The sequence below is a fragment of the Ailuropoda melanoleuca genome, chromosome 16 (genome assembly GCF_002007445.2).
Source record: "Ailuropoda melanoleuca isolate Jingjing chromosome 16, ASM200744v2, whole genome shotgun sequence".
Taxonomy (NCBI): Eukaryota; Metazoa; Chordata; class Mammalia; order Carnivora; family Ursidae; genus Ailuropoda; species Ailuropoda melanoleuca.
This window is the reverse complement of record NC_048233.1, coordinates 20,113,500-20,128,915: the sequence shown is the minus strand read 5'-3', so window position 1 is coordinate 20,128,915 and position 15,416 is coordinate 20,113,500. Positions and strand designations below refer to the sequence as shown.

At 36.5% G+C, this 15,416-nt stretch overlaps 1 protein-coding gene across 1 annotated transcript in view; it reads left to right on the top strand.

Moving 5' to 3' along the window:
* Positions 1-15,416, top strand: part of ABCC9 (ATP binding cassette subfamily C member 9) — a 134,565-nt gene that overhangs the window by 86,436 nt on the left and 32,713 nt on the right. Inside the window, 6 exon segments of the mRNA XM_034645224.1 lie at positions 3,884-3,980; positions 6,162-6,391; positions 7,053-7,201; positions 7,415-7,484; positions 9,535-9,692; positions 13,541-13,633. Of these exon segments, the coding sequence (XP_034501115.1) occupies positions 3,884-3,980; positions 6,162-6,391; positions 7,053-7,201; positions 7,415-7,484; positions 9,535-9,692; positions 13,541-13,633 (797 nt within the window).

Genomic DNA, 15,416 nt, shown 5'->3' with positions numbered 1-15,416 from the left:
TAGGGGCACCTGGGTGGCTCAGCCGTTGGGCATCTGCCTTTGGCTCAGGTCATGATCCCAGGGTCCTGGGATCAAGCCCTGCATCTGGCTCCCTGCTTGGCAGGAAGCCTGCTTCTCCCTCTCACACTCCCCTTGCTTGTGTTCCCTCTCTTGCTGTCTCTCTCTGTCAAATAAATAAATAAAATCTTTTAAAAAATTAGATAATTAAAATCTTAAATAAATAGGTTACTTCGAAACAATATAATTCTAATGATACCTTTTGGCGGAAGTGCTCTCAGGTTTTCAGAGAATTTGGATTTGAATTTGAACTATATTATAATTATATGTTTATTCAAATGTTTATATCATTATTTTATCTTAATTTTCCTTCTGTGTATCTTATTTTCTTCATCTGTAATGTGAGGATATTTTCATCACCACCTACAAATTGAGGGTCATGGACAAAACAAAATCTTAGATGATTTTGAAAGAAGGAAGAGCTGTGAGCTGTGGGTGAAGTTGTTAAGCATGCCTGGAATAGGGCTGGGGAGTGAAGGAAGGTGATCAGAAGGAAATAACAATTAACTTTTATATTGATATACTTTTTAAGTTTAAAGCTTTTTTTTACATGAGCTCATTTGATTTTCACAAACCCCAAGAAAAAAGCGAAGAAAATATGGGAAATAAGTAAAGAAAATATGATCTCACTTTTATAGGTGAGAAAACTGAAGCCCTGTAAGATGTATAGTACATATTATAAGCGGTACTATTTGGACTTAAACCCAGGTCTGTATTCAATGTAATTCTAGTATAATGTTATGCATGATATATATATAACATTGAATGAGCTGATAACCGAGTCAGAGACCAGACTGAGAGCAATGAAAGAACAACTTGTGGTTGAGAGGTGAAATTATAAATTGTATTAGTAAATTTTTTTAACGTTTTTTGAGTTGTGAATAGGAAGTGTCCAAAATTTGGTACTTCTGGCCAGGAATCAGCATTATAAAATGAAATTTTTGTATCAGCAAATTCCTGAGAATATCAAGAAATTAAAATGCATTATTTCACAAAAGAATAAAAGGATCTATGTTTCCATAGAGAGAGGAAGTTAAAAAGTCAGACAGACCCTAGGATTGCTCTGTCTTCTGTGGATTTGCCAAAGATCTCAAAAGCAAACTACCTAAGAAAGAAAAAAATATATGTAAAAGTAGAAGTTTAGGTAGAATAGGACAAATCACAGAACCATTGAAATGAGGATATTTACCCCCCAAAATTACAAGGTACCATCAGCAAGTGCCCACTTAGGAATTATACTGTGAGAAACTTGATTGGGGTAGCTCCAAATGACATTTTTTTACAGTGACCTAGATGCCAGGGACAAAAGAATATGATGTAAGCTTAAGGAGTGGGGCCACTTATGGTTTACTTTGGAAAGAAGATCTGGAAAAAAAAAAGAGAGAGAGAGAGAAAGAGAGAGTTGTTGGCTTGATTTTATAGTAATACTGACTGTTAAACAAGCCAGGAAGAAAGTCCATTAAGTTGTATTTAGAAATGAAGTGATCACTTGAGATAGCATAGCTCTGTAATTAAAGACACATTACAGGGTTATAAATCAGCTGGCAGAGATATGAAGCAAGTTCGGGTGTGGACAGAGCAAATGCAGTTGTGAGGTTGAATAGAGGCCAGTAGAAGCCAGAAGGAACCATGCACCTGTCCAGATCCTAACCTGGGGATGGAGGGAGGTTAACTGCCACCTAGAGAAGGGCAGGCACTGGAGATCCATCTGAAGGGAGGGCGAGTCACACTGGCGGGGGAGGTGGGGAACAGTTTCTTGTTCACTTTGTTATATGGCAGGATTGGGTGTTTGCCAAGAGCACTGGTTCTCAACCAGGGTCTGGTTTGCTTTCTAGGGGACATTTGGCCACATTTAGAAACATTTTTGGTTGTCACAGCTGGTGGGCAGGTGCTACTAGCCTCTCGTGGGTAGAAGACAGGGCTGCCGCTAAACATCTACAGTGCAGCCCCCACAACAGAGTTATCTGGACGAAATGTCAATAGTGCCAAGATTGAGAAAGGCTGACCTAGAGGCAGAGCAGATCAAGCAAGCAGAGAAGGCTGGCAAAACAAAACATCCTGTCCCTGGGCTTTAGACACAACTGTCAGTTTAAGGGCTAAGGTGTCAACAAAAGAATATGTTACAAGAATAGCAATGAAAACTACAAGAAGGAGGAAGAGATAACACTTTGAGCTGATTTAAATATTATTAAAAATTCTAGCTTGGATGACACCATTATCTTCCTCATGTTATTAAGCAAAATAAACTAACATCATTTGATGTCTCCTCCCCCAGCCTCCAGCCCTCACCTCGATCTGATCCATAACAGGTGTTCAAGAAATACTTTTTAGACAAATGAAACGAAATTCACATTTACTTAAGCCAAATATCAATGTAATTTAAAATATTTAACCTGTAATGAGCTTAATCTGAGCATTTACTTATAAGAAAAACGAATAAAGATTTTTTTAAAGTATCTGAGATGTTCCATCTTTTGCTCACATAGCAGGGAGAGTTGAACAAGGACCAAATCTGCTGTTTTCCAAAGTGCAGGGTCATTTCATTTTATTACCCTGTATGCAAAGGATCGAGTCAACTTTAATTTCGTATTTAATCTCACGTACAAGCTTTAGTTTTCCTATCATTAGGCAAAATTAAAAGCCGATATGAAACTGTCTCTGAAAAAATGCTATTCAAGGGAGACTTTAGCTTTCATTGTTTTTAAACTAAGAATCTGGAAACAATAGAGCCTTGTAGCAAGTCTCCTAAATCACACACATTGTATATGGCCAAAACAAAAACAACAACTGTGATCACTACCTAGAGACTGATCACTAAGCGTTTATTTGTTTATTGATGTAACAAACTGTGGTGTGTGTGTGTGTGTGTGTGTGTGTGGCGGGGGTGGGGGTGGGGGAGTGGGTGGTGACCATATACAGAAAGCCCTCAATTTACCATAGATCCCAAAAGTTTGTGGGTCAGTTGTTTGGAACTCAGAATTCATTTTCCCATAGAAACAAAACTATGGTTAATTTCCCAGAGGGTCCTGCCTCAGCTGATTTAACCCACAATGTATCAGAACTGATACTACCACTCCAGTTCTGAAGCCAAGGGGAAGAGGGTGTTGGAAGCAGAGGAGTAGAGAAAATGAAATGCTTCTCCCTGTCTTGAGCATGCAAGACTGAAGCAACCCTGAAAAATTCACAAAGTTTGTTTAGGGCACATTTCCCTTCTCCTTCTGCATATTTCCCCCTCCTAGGGCTTTCTCCTAAGTTGCTAGGCACCAAAGTACCCTCATTTTTCATTTGCTTCAAAATTACCTACCTTCCTTCACTGCCTATTGAAATCTGTTTCTTTTGTGCAGCTACCCTAGTGAGATGCTAAGGAAACTCGCTCTGATTAAATAATTTTTAATTAGAGGGGATGAGTGATAGTGCTTGACCGAGTCTAGAACTGCATGCATTTTTGAAGGAAATTATTTATTAACATGAATAAATCTTCAGTTAGAGAGTTACAGGGAGTATCTCAAAGTGGTGTCAAGATAAAACAAAGGTGGAATTTTGCCTTAAGGAGGCGTCTCTGCTCCTGGGGTTGGCGCCATTGTGTTGTTGCTACTTGCCGTGGCTTCTTATTGCCCAACACTTCTAAGCTCAGAAGCCTTACAAACCTTAGATGTTGCCTCACAACTACTCCTACAACAGGAGTTGTGTTTCTCTAGAGAGAGCAGAGAGGCCAAGACTGGCAAAGATAACTAACGATTGGTATATGTGGGTCACTGATGGGTAAGTCAAAACCTTCTTGCAGCTGTGAGCTCCTTGAGTGATGATAGCACGGTGTTTACTGTAGGATATGGAAGCTGACCAAACAACTCTAGAGAGGAAAACCCTCCGAAGAGCCATGTATTCAAGAGAGGCCAAAGCCCAAATGGAGGATGAAGACGAAGGTAGATCTTTTTCTTATATCTGAAACATTCAAGTAGGACATGATTGTTTTACCTTGGCAACTAATGCACGAGTGTGCCCGTGAAGAATAAGAAGCCACTTTGCAGGAAGAAAAGAGCTAAATAGCTCTCGACCCTCATTCATATAAATTGGAAAGTTCTAGTAGAATGACCAAATCAAGTTATTAATAAAATGCCAGTCCTTCAGAAATAAGCAATAAATGGGGAATATGAAGAAAATACTGTTTTGAAATATTTATACTTGAATCATTCAGTAAGTCCTCATGGAATTTTCATGACGATACAGCAATGAAGAATAAGAGAATTCCATGAAAGCCATTTGTTATGTTTCAGTTTTCTGGATCTAATAAAGTATAGTAGAGAAAAAAAGGTTTCCTGGAAAATTGAGGAATAAGATGAAATAATCACATTGCCTTGACATTTGTTGCCAAGAAGTTTGTAAGATAAATCTCATTTAAGTCTGTAGGGTAAATGAGCTGTACTTCATGTTTCTTATGCAGTTTTTGCTTAAGACTGCATTTCTACAAGCCAATTAAGAAAGAGAGAGAATTTTAATTTCAAGCCAAAGAACACCAAAATGTGCTACCTTTATATTTCAGATGATAACTATTCAGCATTTCAATAAATACTCATTGAGAGAATGAACGAAGGAACAAATGAATGAATAGATTTCACACTTCAAGTCCTCAGATTTAAAAATATTTTTAAAGATGTCTGGTGCTGTAACAGACATCGGCCTTTAGAATTTAAAACCAGTTATTTTAATGCACTCTAAAAGTGGAGTCATCCCCAGTTACACTTTCCACTGTTTTAGTGGTGAGTATATGGCTGGATACTCTACCTTGGGCTTGTTGTGTTAATCCACTCTGTCAGGCATAAAATAAGGTAGTACTACTTTCTTACAGAATAAGATGACATAATGCATATTAAAGAGCCCAGTATGCTACTATTTATTTCCCACTAGGTCGCTATTCCTGGTCCTAGTCACTATGTCTGTTCTAGCCACCAGGAAGGGAAGACGGGAAGTAGTTGAACATACTGTTCCTAACTCTTTACCATTGGCCAATTCATTACATGGACAGATGAGGTACTGGGAGAAGGACAAAATCTTGTCTTTAGCTGGGCAGCCATAGGCAAGTTGAAATTTCAGTTAATATGGAAACAAAGAATGGATGTTGTGGAGACAGCTAGTAGTCCATAAGTATCCAGCTCTTTCATCATGCAGATTTCTAATCCTGTTCACACGTTGAAACTACCCTTACCAAAGGACAGATTATCTGAGGCATGTTCATTTACCACATCCAGTTCGAAATACTAGAATCTTTGGTGATGTTCAGTCTTCCCATAGTATCCATATTTAGATCTCTGTGGTCTGATAACCTGTAAACCAAAGTCGTCTATCTTTCCTACCCACAACCTGCTCAATATATAGTAGTGGAATATGTAACAGGATAACTGTAATGAAAATGGTCTTGGAAAAGGAAAGGATGGGAAATGCACGACAGTCTCCAGACCACACAACCAAATTTTGCTGGTGAGGAAATGCCGAAATTCCATCTTCATAATGGAGTATGTTCTTAGGATAACCATCTTGGAGTTTCCAGATGGTTTAAACAACTGAGAGGAACTCCTTGACTATTGTCCTCTGTCCTCTGCCTTTGCTCTCTGGAAGGTTTCTTCTTGCTCATTCTCCTCCATGACCACATCTAAAACGGACCATAGAGAGCAAAGATTATGCCCTCTTGGGCAATCCGCAAATTTCAGAGTCTATTTCCTTCTGGTGAAATTTTACAAATACAGAAATATAGAGTTCAAAAAATTATAAGTGTTTAGAGGCCAGACCCGTGGTTTTATTGGCAACTTGGTTCTTTCGATAACTTTGTAAACTTCTAGTCTACACTTCCTGTCAATTTGATGTGTAATAAATTGGCAAATGATCTCATCCAGACATAGATGTTCCTTATTGTTTTGCTCACTCATTCATTCACTTTTCACCAATTTTTTAAATGAGGTTTTTCCCTGCTAAAAGCATTTAAAATTTCTAAAACTAACCCTTGTATTTCTATAAATCTGAGGGGGATTTTTACATGCTTTTTTGTGAGATAATACAAATTTTATCTACCTGTTGACTGAGGAAAGCTTAAACTAATATTTTACACGCAGAAGAAGAAGAGGAGGAAGATGAGGATGATAATATGTCCACTGTAATGAGGCTCAGGACCAAAATGCCATGGAAAACCTGCTGGCGATACCTTACTTCTGGGGGATTCTTCTTGCTCTTCCTGATGATCTTCTCTAAGCTTTTGAAACATTCAGTCATTGTGGCCATAGACTACTGGCTGGCCACATGGACTTCAGAGTACAGTATAAACAATAGTGGAAAAGCTGATCAGGTAGAGTGAATTCTGTTTTCAAATCATCAAGGAAATAAATGTTGAGATTAACAGTGATGCTCTTTTATTTAGTTTAATATTAGTAGTCCAAATGTCATAGGAATTTTGTAATGATTCAGTAAGTTAATTAGAATAGGACCTGAAATGGAACGACTTGTCAAAATGGAATCTATTAGGATCGCTTATGTGTTTTAAAGCTTATCATAAGAGACATTTAAAGATAATGTTTGGATTTGGATTCAAAGGAAGTATATGCACATGATAGTGTGTGTGTGTGTGTGTGTGTGTGTGTGTAATTTGTTGTTACTGTTTTGGTGGTATTGATTTTGACTGCTGACGCCAATGTATTAGCTGGTCATTCTGAGATTAGGGATAGGAAAGATGAGCTCTATGGTGTAGAAAGCCAAGAATATTTCAACCTGAAAACAGACTCTAATGCTTCATCTGCCCTTAGCCAAACCTCGGAAGAGAGTGAAGGAAACAAGTAGGAACATGGTGGGGGTACTGTCTTTAGTATCCAAAAACTGGACTCCTTCAACTATCTAAATTGATGCTAGATAATGAAGTTGAAACTACTGACTGACTTTGAATCATTTTGTGTTCTAGTAAGAAAAAACTGATAATTTCATATGTGGGTTTTTTGGTTTTGGTTGCTTTTTAGACCTACTATGTGGCTGGATTTAGCATACTTTGTGGAGCAGGCATTTTCCTCTGCCTTGTTACATCTCTCACTGTAGAATGGATGGGTCTCACAGCTGCCAAAAACCTTCACCACAATCTCCTCAATAAGATAATTCTTGGACCAATAAGGTAAAAAAGTAATTATTTTTTACTCCTCCACACAAAATCATAAAGACATGAATCTTTAAATTTAAGTGAAATGTGAAACTTTAGAGAATGTGTTAGCCTTTTAGCAAATAAATAACAATCTTCTCATTTTCATGACTCTAAGATGTCCATTAGCAGTGCTCAGGTTCCAGATAGTTTAGTATTGTCATACATTCCAATCTGTTTATTGCCTAGATTCTTCGATACCACCCCCCTGGGACTGATTCTCAATCGCTTCTCAGCTGATACAAATATCATTGATCAGGTAAGTGCCTGGGTTACTTCCAAGTTCAGAAACAATTTTTTCAGTATAAGCTAAATAACATTTAAGATAAACCATGATTCCTGTTAACAACGAGGATTCCTAAAACTTAAAGCCTATATACATACTTATCAATCTTATATGCATAACTAATTTCTAGAATAAAAACTTAAAGGAAAACCTTAATTTGAAATAATTCATGCATGTACAAGAGGATGCTTGGAGAATCAGCAGGAAATAAATGGAAATAGCAAGGAATAAACTAATATTTAATTTTTTATTATAAAAAGGAATCATTTTGATCAATGTTGTATCTCCATTCACAGCAAAATTCTTAAAAGTTTAGTATTGATCCAGAGTGTCTCCCAGAAGCAAAGGATAGAATGCCAAGCTGTCTTAGATGTCCTTTACTTCAACTAGATTGGCTCTTTAATTAAAAAAAAGCTTTAGATGGTGTGATATTTCAGAAAATATTCCAGGGATGTCCAGTTTAGTTTTAGATCCCTCTGCCTCTAGAAGTTTGTCCTGAAATTAAAGTCCTAAAACTCTAAAATTGGATCACTCCAAGAACAGACCCCTTAGGATGATTGACAAAAGAATCCATCAATTCCAGCACTTGTCTTTTCTGACTTTTCCGAGTTACCTTCAGAATACCAAATTACCCTCAGTTTAGGAAAAGAATGCTTAATGCATTCAACTAAGTAAAAAGTATACTGAAAAATTTTGATGTTTTCTTTGGTGTTAGTCACACTGCATCCAAAACACTTCATAAGGAATACATATGGGAAAAGAAAAGACAAAACAGCCCTTATTTGGAAGATGATATGATTGTCACCTAGAAAGTCCAAGACAATTAGCACAATAAAACACCAGCTAGAAAGTTCAGAAGAGTATCTGCATAAGGTATAGGATGTAAAATTCAGTAACTTTCTCCACTCCAATTAAAAATTAAGTGAAAAATAAATTCTATTCATTATGATAACAAAAACAAAAAAAGAGAGAAACCAAGTAAGAAGAAAAGAGATCCAACAATCTTGGAAATCCTAAAAATCCTGTGTATATAGAAATTCACCTATCAGATACCTAGAAAACATTATAAAAATAAAACACTCTGGTGATCACAGAAAACAAGTAAATCAAAAGAACAAAATGGAGAACTCAGAAACACAAGCATATGGAGAGATTTAACACAGGGTAAGTGTGGTATCTGGAATCAGTAAGAAAATGATTATTTTTTCAATGAAGGACGTTGGAACAATTAACTACCCATAAAATACAAAGCAAATACATATGGAATAAAGATAGCCATATAAAAACATAAAACTATAAAATGTGGGAGAGTAATTTTAGAATTTTGGGATAGGAATTAGTAAGACACAAAACTCTGAATAAGGAAAAAAGCCAACAGAAATGACTATATAAAATTTTAAACTTCTGTTGAGTTAAAAGCATCAAAGACAAATTTAAAATATAATAGAGTAACTGGGAGTAGAGCTGGCAACATATGTAAAGCAAGAGGAAAACATCCATAATCTATAAAGAGCATCTAAAAATCAACAAGGAAGATAAATAATCCAATCAAAAACATGTAAAGGATATGAGCAAGCAAAATACAGAAAATTAATATAACTGTCTTACAGAAGAGGAATAGTTAACTATGTTTTTAATAGTATGCAGCCATTAAAAAAGAGAGAGAGATTTGTACATAGTAACATGGGAAGATTTATAGTCTCTCATGTACAGTAAAATCAATCAAGAACACATGGACAAATAAGATTTATAGTATAGTACCATAAAATCCATAAAATCCCCAAGATAAATAGACTGACTGACTGATGATAAGTAGATAGGTAGGTAGATGGGTAAAAGTACTAACTAAGGGAAGTGAGTGAAGTTGAAGGAGTGAAGCCTTACTTACAGTGAAAATGTTCATATACTGCTTTAAGAGCTAATTATATAACTTAACATGAATACAAAGTGAATGTTTTATTGCATTGTAACGAATATTTTCTTTGAGCTAAAATATTTTCCTTTCAAACTACCTTCTTAATAGCACATCCCTCCAACTTTGGAATCTCTAACTCGCTCAACACTTCTCTGCCTGTCTGCCATTGGCATGATTTCATATGCCACCCCTGTGTTCCTGGTCGCGCTTGTGCCTCTTGGGGTCGCCTTTTATTTTATCCAGAAATACTTTCGAGTGGCTTCTAAGTAAGTAAAACCAAGTTCTATTCATTTTCAAAAGCCTATATATTTGATTTGCTGTGATCCAGATTTGCTGTAGTGTTTTTCAAGATTAGATATGGAATTTGGAAATGCAACCTACTTTTAACATGATAAAACCTATATTATATTTCATTTGGAGATCTATTATAATTGTTTCTGTAATTGGTTGTCTAAGCCCTGGACATATATTAACATGTGGATTGACATGTTGAGTTTTGAGTCCACAAACTGTGCCAAATTTTTCATGCTATCGTCCTTTTTCTGAACATGACATTGACAGAAAACTTATAAAACCAAACACAGTTCCAAAGGGTAAGTAATTCATATTGTTCTATTCCACAAGTGGGGAGAAAAGATAAAATATTGTAAAATGTTAAAATGCATTCTGTAAAAATCAAGAAGAATTTAAAAAGGTTAAAGAGATAAGTCAGAGTGATGATTAGAAGAGTAGATAATCTTGAATGTCTGATAGAAGAGCTGTAACTCTGAGAGATTAGAACTTTCCAGATTGGATCATTTAACACGTACTTGAGTACCCAGCCAAATATAAATGAAAGTAGCCATGAATCTTACATTCTTCTATTAATATAAGGTTTATCATTTGCTGAGATGTACTGTACTTAAATGAAATGTAGTACCAGTTGTTTTAAAATTTCAGTTTAGCTTTGAATCCTTGCTATAAATAGTACAGTAAATTTTATATCATTGCAATAGTCACTTTATTGCAACAAGCACTCAGTAAGCATTACTGTGTTGAAAATAATTGTGTAAGCCATGTGGCAGGTGAAGAGATCCACCTGACAAGAACCTGTTCTGAAAAAACTTAGTATCTGTGGAAAATAAAACATAGATAAGGTAATCCTTGGGTGTGGATTAAGTGCTGGAATAAGAAGGTAGATACTGAGTTTATTCAGTAAACTGAGAATATTTAATAGGACTTGAGTGCAAAGAAAATGATGAAAAACTGGGGAAGGTAACAAGAAAAGCCAAGATTGTAGTTGGGAACCTCTCAATATATCATATAACATTTTTTAAATTTAAAAAATGTGGTTGTTTCTCCATTTTGGCTATGATTTAGGGTCCTTCAAATGTTAGAGATCTGTATTAAATCTAGAATGTTTTTTCATTCCCAGCCTCACCTGTTTTTCTTGTAGCAAAATAAGACCAAAAGGGAGAAGTTAGTCATGAGTTCAGTCTTTCATTTCTTCTAGTGTTATTGCTCCTTGCTGGAGGGGCAAGAAGTTCAGTTATTCATTTCTGTTTTTCCAAATCTATCCTTGTCTTCTTACCACTAAATATTACGGTCATGTCTTACTTCAGTCACATACTCATTTGGGCCTATTTTTACCCCTTTGCAATACATATTGAGTGCAAAGCCCAGACAAATATTCCTAGTCCATTATAAATTGGAATTGCAAATCATTAAATAAATAAATAAATAAATAAATAAATAAATAAATAAATGGAATTGAGAATTCCGTTCATTATAAGAAAACAATCTGTTATTAGCATTGGTAGTGACTAAAAGAGAAATATTTATTTATTTTAGAGAGAGAGAGAATGAGTGGAAGGGGCAGAGGGAGAGAGAATCTCAAACAGATTCCACGCTGAGTGCAGAGCCCCATGTGAGGCTCAATCTTGGGACCCTGAGATCAGGACCTGAGCTGAAACCAAGCATCAGCTTAACTGACTGCGCTACCCAGACACTGCATGGAGATGATCACTGTTAAAGAATGAACACTGATAATGCATTATCAACCATTCTTATTTGAAATTCTTTGAGAGTGAGCAATATGACCACATGACATTAAATTTCATGGACAAAAAACCCTTTCTTGGGCCGCCTGGGTGGCTCAGTCTTAAGCATCTGCCTTACGCTCAGGTCATGATCCTGGAGTCCTGAGATTGACCCTGTATCTCATTGGGCTCCTTGCTCAGTGGGGAGGCTGCTTCTCCCTCTCCCTCTGCCTGACACTCTGCCTACTTGTGCTCTCTCTCTCTCTCTCTCTCTGTCAAATAAATAAATAAAAAATCTTAAAAAAAAAAACCCAACCTTTCTAGATGTTGAGGCTCTGCAGGACTCACTCATATTGAAAAGCTCAGGCAACTTAACAGACTGTTTTGTAAACACCAAAAGGAATTAAAGTGGGAGACAGGAAATGTCATGGAATTTGGAATCTCTGAAATTAAAGACCTTATGTGTGGTTAGCTCTGCAAGGAAGTGTTTCCTACTTACAAGAATACAAGGTCAAGCTGTACCCTCACCTTTTTGGTTTCACAAAATACAGTCCTATAAACAAAGGTTTCTCCTTCCTAATTTTTTCCCTTCATTACAAACCTCAAGTGTAGTGGCCACCTGTTACTTGGTCAAATTGACAAATAGCCACTTAGTTTTATGTTTAAAGTAGCAAACTACTCACATTCCTTCATATTCACTTTCCTCCTCCCCTCTTTCTTTCCCTTCCCTCTTTCTTTCTGTCTCCTCATCTGCAGTTTCTAAAGTGGACAAATCCATTGTAGAAACTCAAAAGGGATTTGCATTTTTTGTGGCACTACACAGGCAGCCCAGAATGGCCCAAGTTAATTGTTGAAGATTATGTAACAGTATAATTCAGTTGACTCTGGAAGGTGAATGTTGATGCTGCAACTTTAAATCCTCAGCCCCCAAAACCTAAAAAATGGCAGAAAAAAAGACTGAAAAGAAAAAAGGGCTGTTTTGAAACATATGGTATAACTCTTAGCCTTTCTTCTAGAAATGCTAGCTTATGTGGCTTAAGGAAATGTTATCATCAGTAGTGTGCATCTTTATGAAAAGGCTGATTCAGATGATGGCCCACCAAACATTCATTGGATAATATATATGTGTGTATATATATATAATGTTTCTTGGAGGACCTATGAAAAAAAGTTCTGTGAAGCATGGAGGCAAGGATTCAAACTCATTGTGGCTAAGGGCAGACTCATTGTCTTTTTCTTCAAATTCCTTTATTCTGTGTCCCCCATCCTGATAAATAATATGGTCATTTGTCAAGTCAGCTAAGCGAGAAACAGCAAAGCCATATTTGACTCTTTCCTCTTATTCGCCCTGCTACGATTCATTGATTGTTGCAGTTTAGAAGCCTACTTTTGGAAGACTACCTCACAAGCCTGCCCCTGTTTTAAATCTCACTAGCATCCCAGCAATTCAGAACTTTAAAAAAATCTGTTGGACTATACTAACTCACTCTCTTTCATCCTTTATACCCTCCCAAGTCATGTTGCTTAAGCATAGCCTGATCATTTTATTTCTGATCTTCCGTGATTTTGTCCAAGCCACCCAGGATCCTCTACCACCTAGTCTCACCTCTCCTTGATACAGCCTTTCCCCACTTCAGCCCTCGCAAAGGATTCTGGGCACCAGCCAGATTGAACCCACCAGGTTCTTTAGTCTGCTGTGTTTGCTCTTATTCCCATAGCCGGAATGCACTTCTTGTCTGTTTTATTGAAGCCCTCCTCAAAGCTTAAGATTTAGCCTAAATTCCACCTGCTCAAAAAAATATTACCCATCTCCTAGGTATGAGTTAATCATCCATTCCTCTGTGTCCCCATAGCAATTTATTATAGTTGTTACACAAAGCAAGTAATTCTCTTTACAACTGAGTATATACTTGGCCTGGACCAAAATTCATTATGTACTCATCTTTCTCTTCCTCTTTAAATTATAAGCTGTTGAGGTTTTTGTTAACTGGGTTCTAGAAGAACAATGACAAGTAAAAACCCTGATTTAGGATGGACATAGTAGCCTCTGAACCTGAATGTATATGAAGTTAATTTTGTACTTCTCTTTGTTCTAGGGATCTCCAGGAACTTGATGATAGTACCCAGCTCCCTCTGCTTTGCCACTTCTCAGAAACAGCCGAAGGACTCACCACCATTCGGGCATTTAGGTGAGCAAACATATTTTCATTTTGCTGATTAGGCAATTACATCATCAACAAGTCTATCTGCTAATAACTGGTAATTGTTACCATTTTTTGGTTGTCCACTGTGTGGGCACGGGAGTGTTCTAAACTAGAAGAGAGAAAAATATGGCAATAGATGTTCAGAGTTAGTCTAATCCTCTGAAATTTTAACAAGAATAAAGAAAGAATGAACGCCATATTGGGAAGATACTAACTGTGTAATGTAGACCGGGTTTGTCAATTCCCTAGCTTCAGTTTCCTTAACTGTGAAATGGAGAAATCAGCTTTGCATCTTAGGGTCATTGGGCTAATTGACAAAAGTATGGAACGCACTAACCACAGTGATTAGCAAAGAAGCATGCAATAAACAAGTTAAAATAAGTATATTAATAATAATAAAAGAAACACTACTAAAAATAATAAAATAAATACTTCTATATCAAGTTATTTTAGGATTTAATCAGTTTTCTTCAGTTATTACTGGTAAATAGTAAGAACCCAAGCTTTTGATCAAGAATGTTTACTTAACACTCAGATAATTATCTGGCCCTATTTTCCGTGTTTAAGAAAACTCAGAAGAGAAGGTGGCATGACTGAGCATTTCATTTAATCTTGAAAATTGACATCTTAAAGTATAATGTCTTCTTGGAACCCTAAATGCAAATATGTAGTGATTTCAATTAGAGCTTTTTCTAACCTAAGAAATATTTATATTATTATATATATATATATAAAAACTTGAGTCAAAAAGTAGAATATAGAGAGGCGCCTAGGTAGCGCAGTTGTTAAGCATCTGCCTTCGGCTCAGGGCGTGATCCCGGCGTTCCGGGATCGAGTCCCACATTGGGCTCCTCTGCTGGGAGACTGCTTCTTCCTCTCCCACTCCCCTGCTGTGTTCCCTCTCTTGCTGGTTGTCTCTCTGTCAAATAAATAAATAAAATCTTTTTTTAAAAAAAGTAGAATATAGAGATATAACCATTAACAATATGTATCACAGAATTTCTACATAGACTAAATCATGAAGATTCAGTCTTTCTATAATGGTGTGTTTTCCCATCAGAGTACCTCTTATTGGAGATGGCAAAACTATTTATTGACATCAAATGATAATAGTAAGACAAATTTGTATCCCGATAGAAGCCAACCAGTGGTACTCATAAGTCCATCATGTTAAAGATTCCTTTTTTCACCAAATAAGTCATTTCAAGTCAATATATTTGAGTACTGAACATATGCTAGGTACTACCTTTGATGTGAGTACAAAGACATGGCCTGCCACTTCCATCCCAGATAAATACCACAAAGAAAACAGATAGGATAACATGGCAGGTGGGGCGCAAAGAGTGGCTGGATTCAGGCAAGCTGGTTGATAGAACAGCAAAACGTTGACGTAACAGCCTCTGCTCTGTTGCCTCCCTGAACAAGGTGAAGTTATTTTCTAAGAGTGATGGGGACTGGAATCAGGTAAATTGTCTTAAAGGAGATAATGGTTTAGAATGACAGAGGAACTTGACCAAGAGTCAATGTTTAGGCTTTTCATTCACCTTCTTTGTTAAACAAATGGACAGAATTTAGCATGACTACTCCTAATTTTACTTGAGGAAAAGTCTAGGTAGTTGTAAGAAGAACAAAATACTATGTGTTAAACCTTCAAGACTTTAATTATGATTGGAAGAAACAAAAGACAACCCAACTTTTTATGGAGAAGTATCTGCATCATATTCATCCAGATTTACATCGTCCAGCATTCATTTCTAAACTAAATATT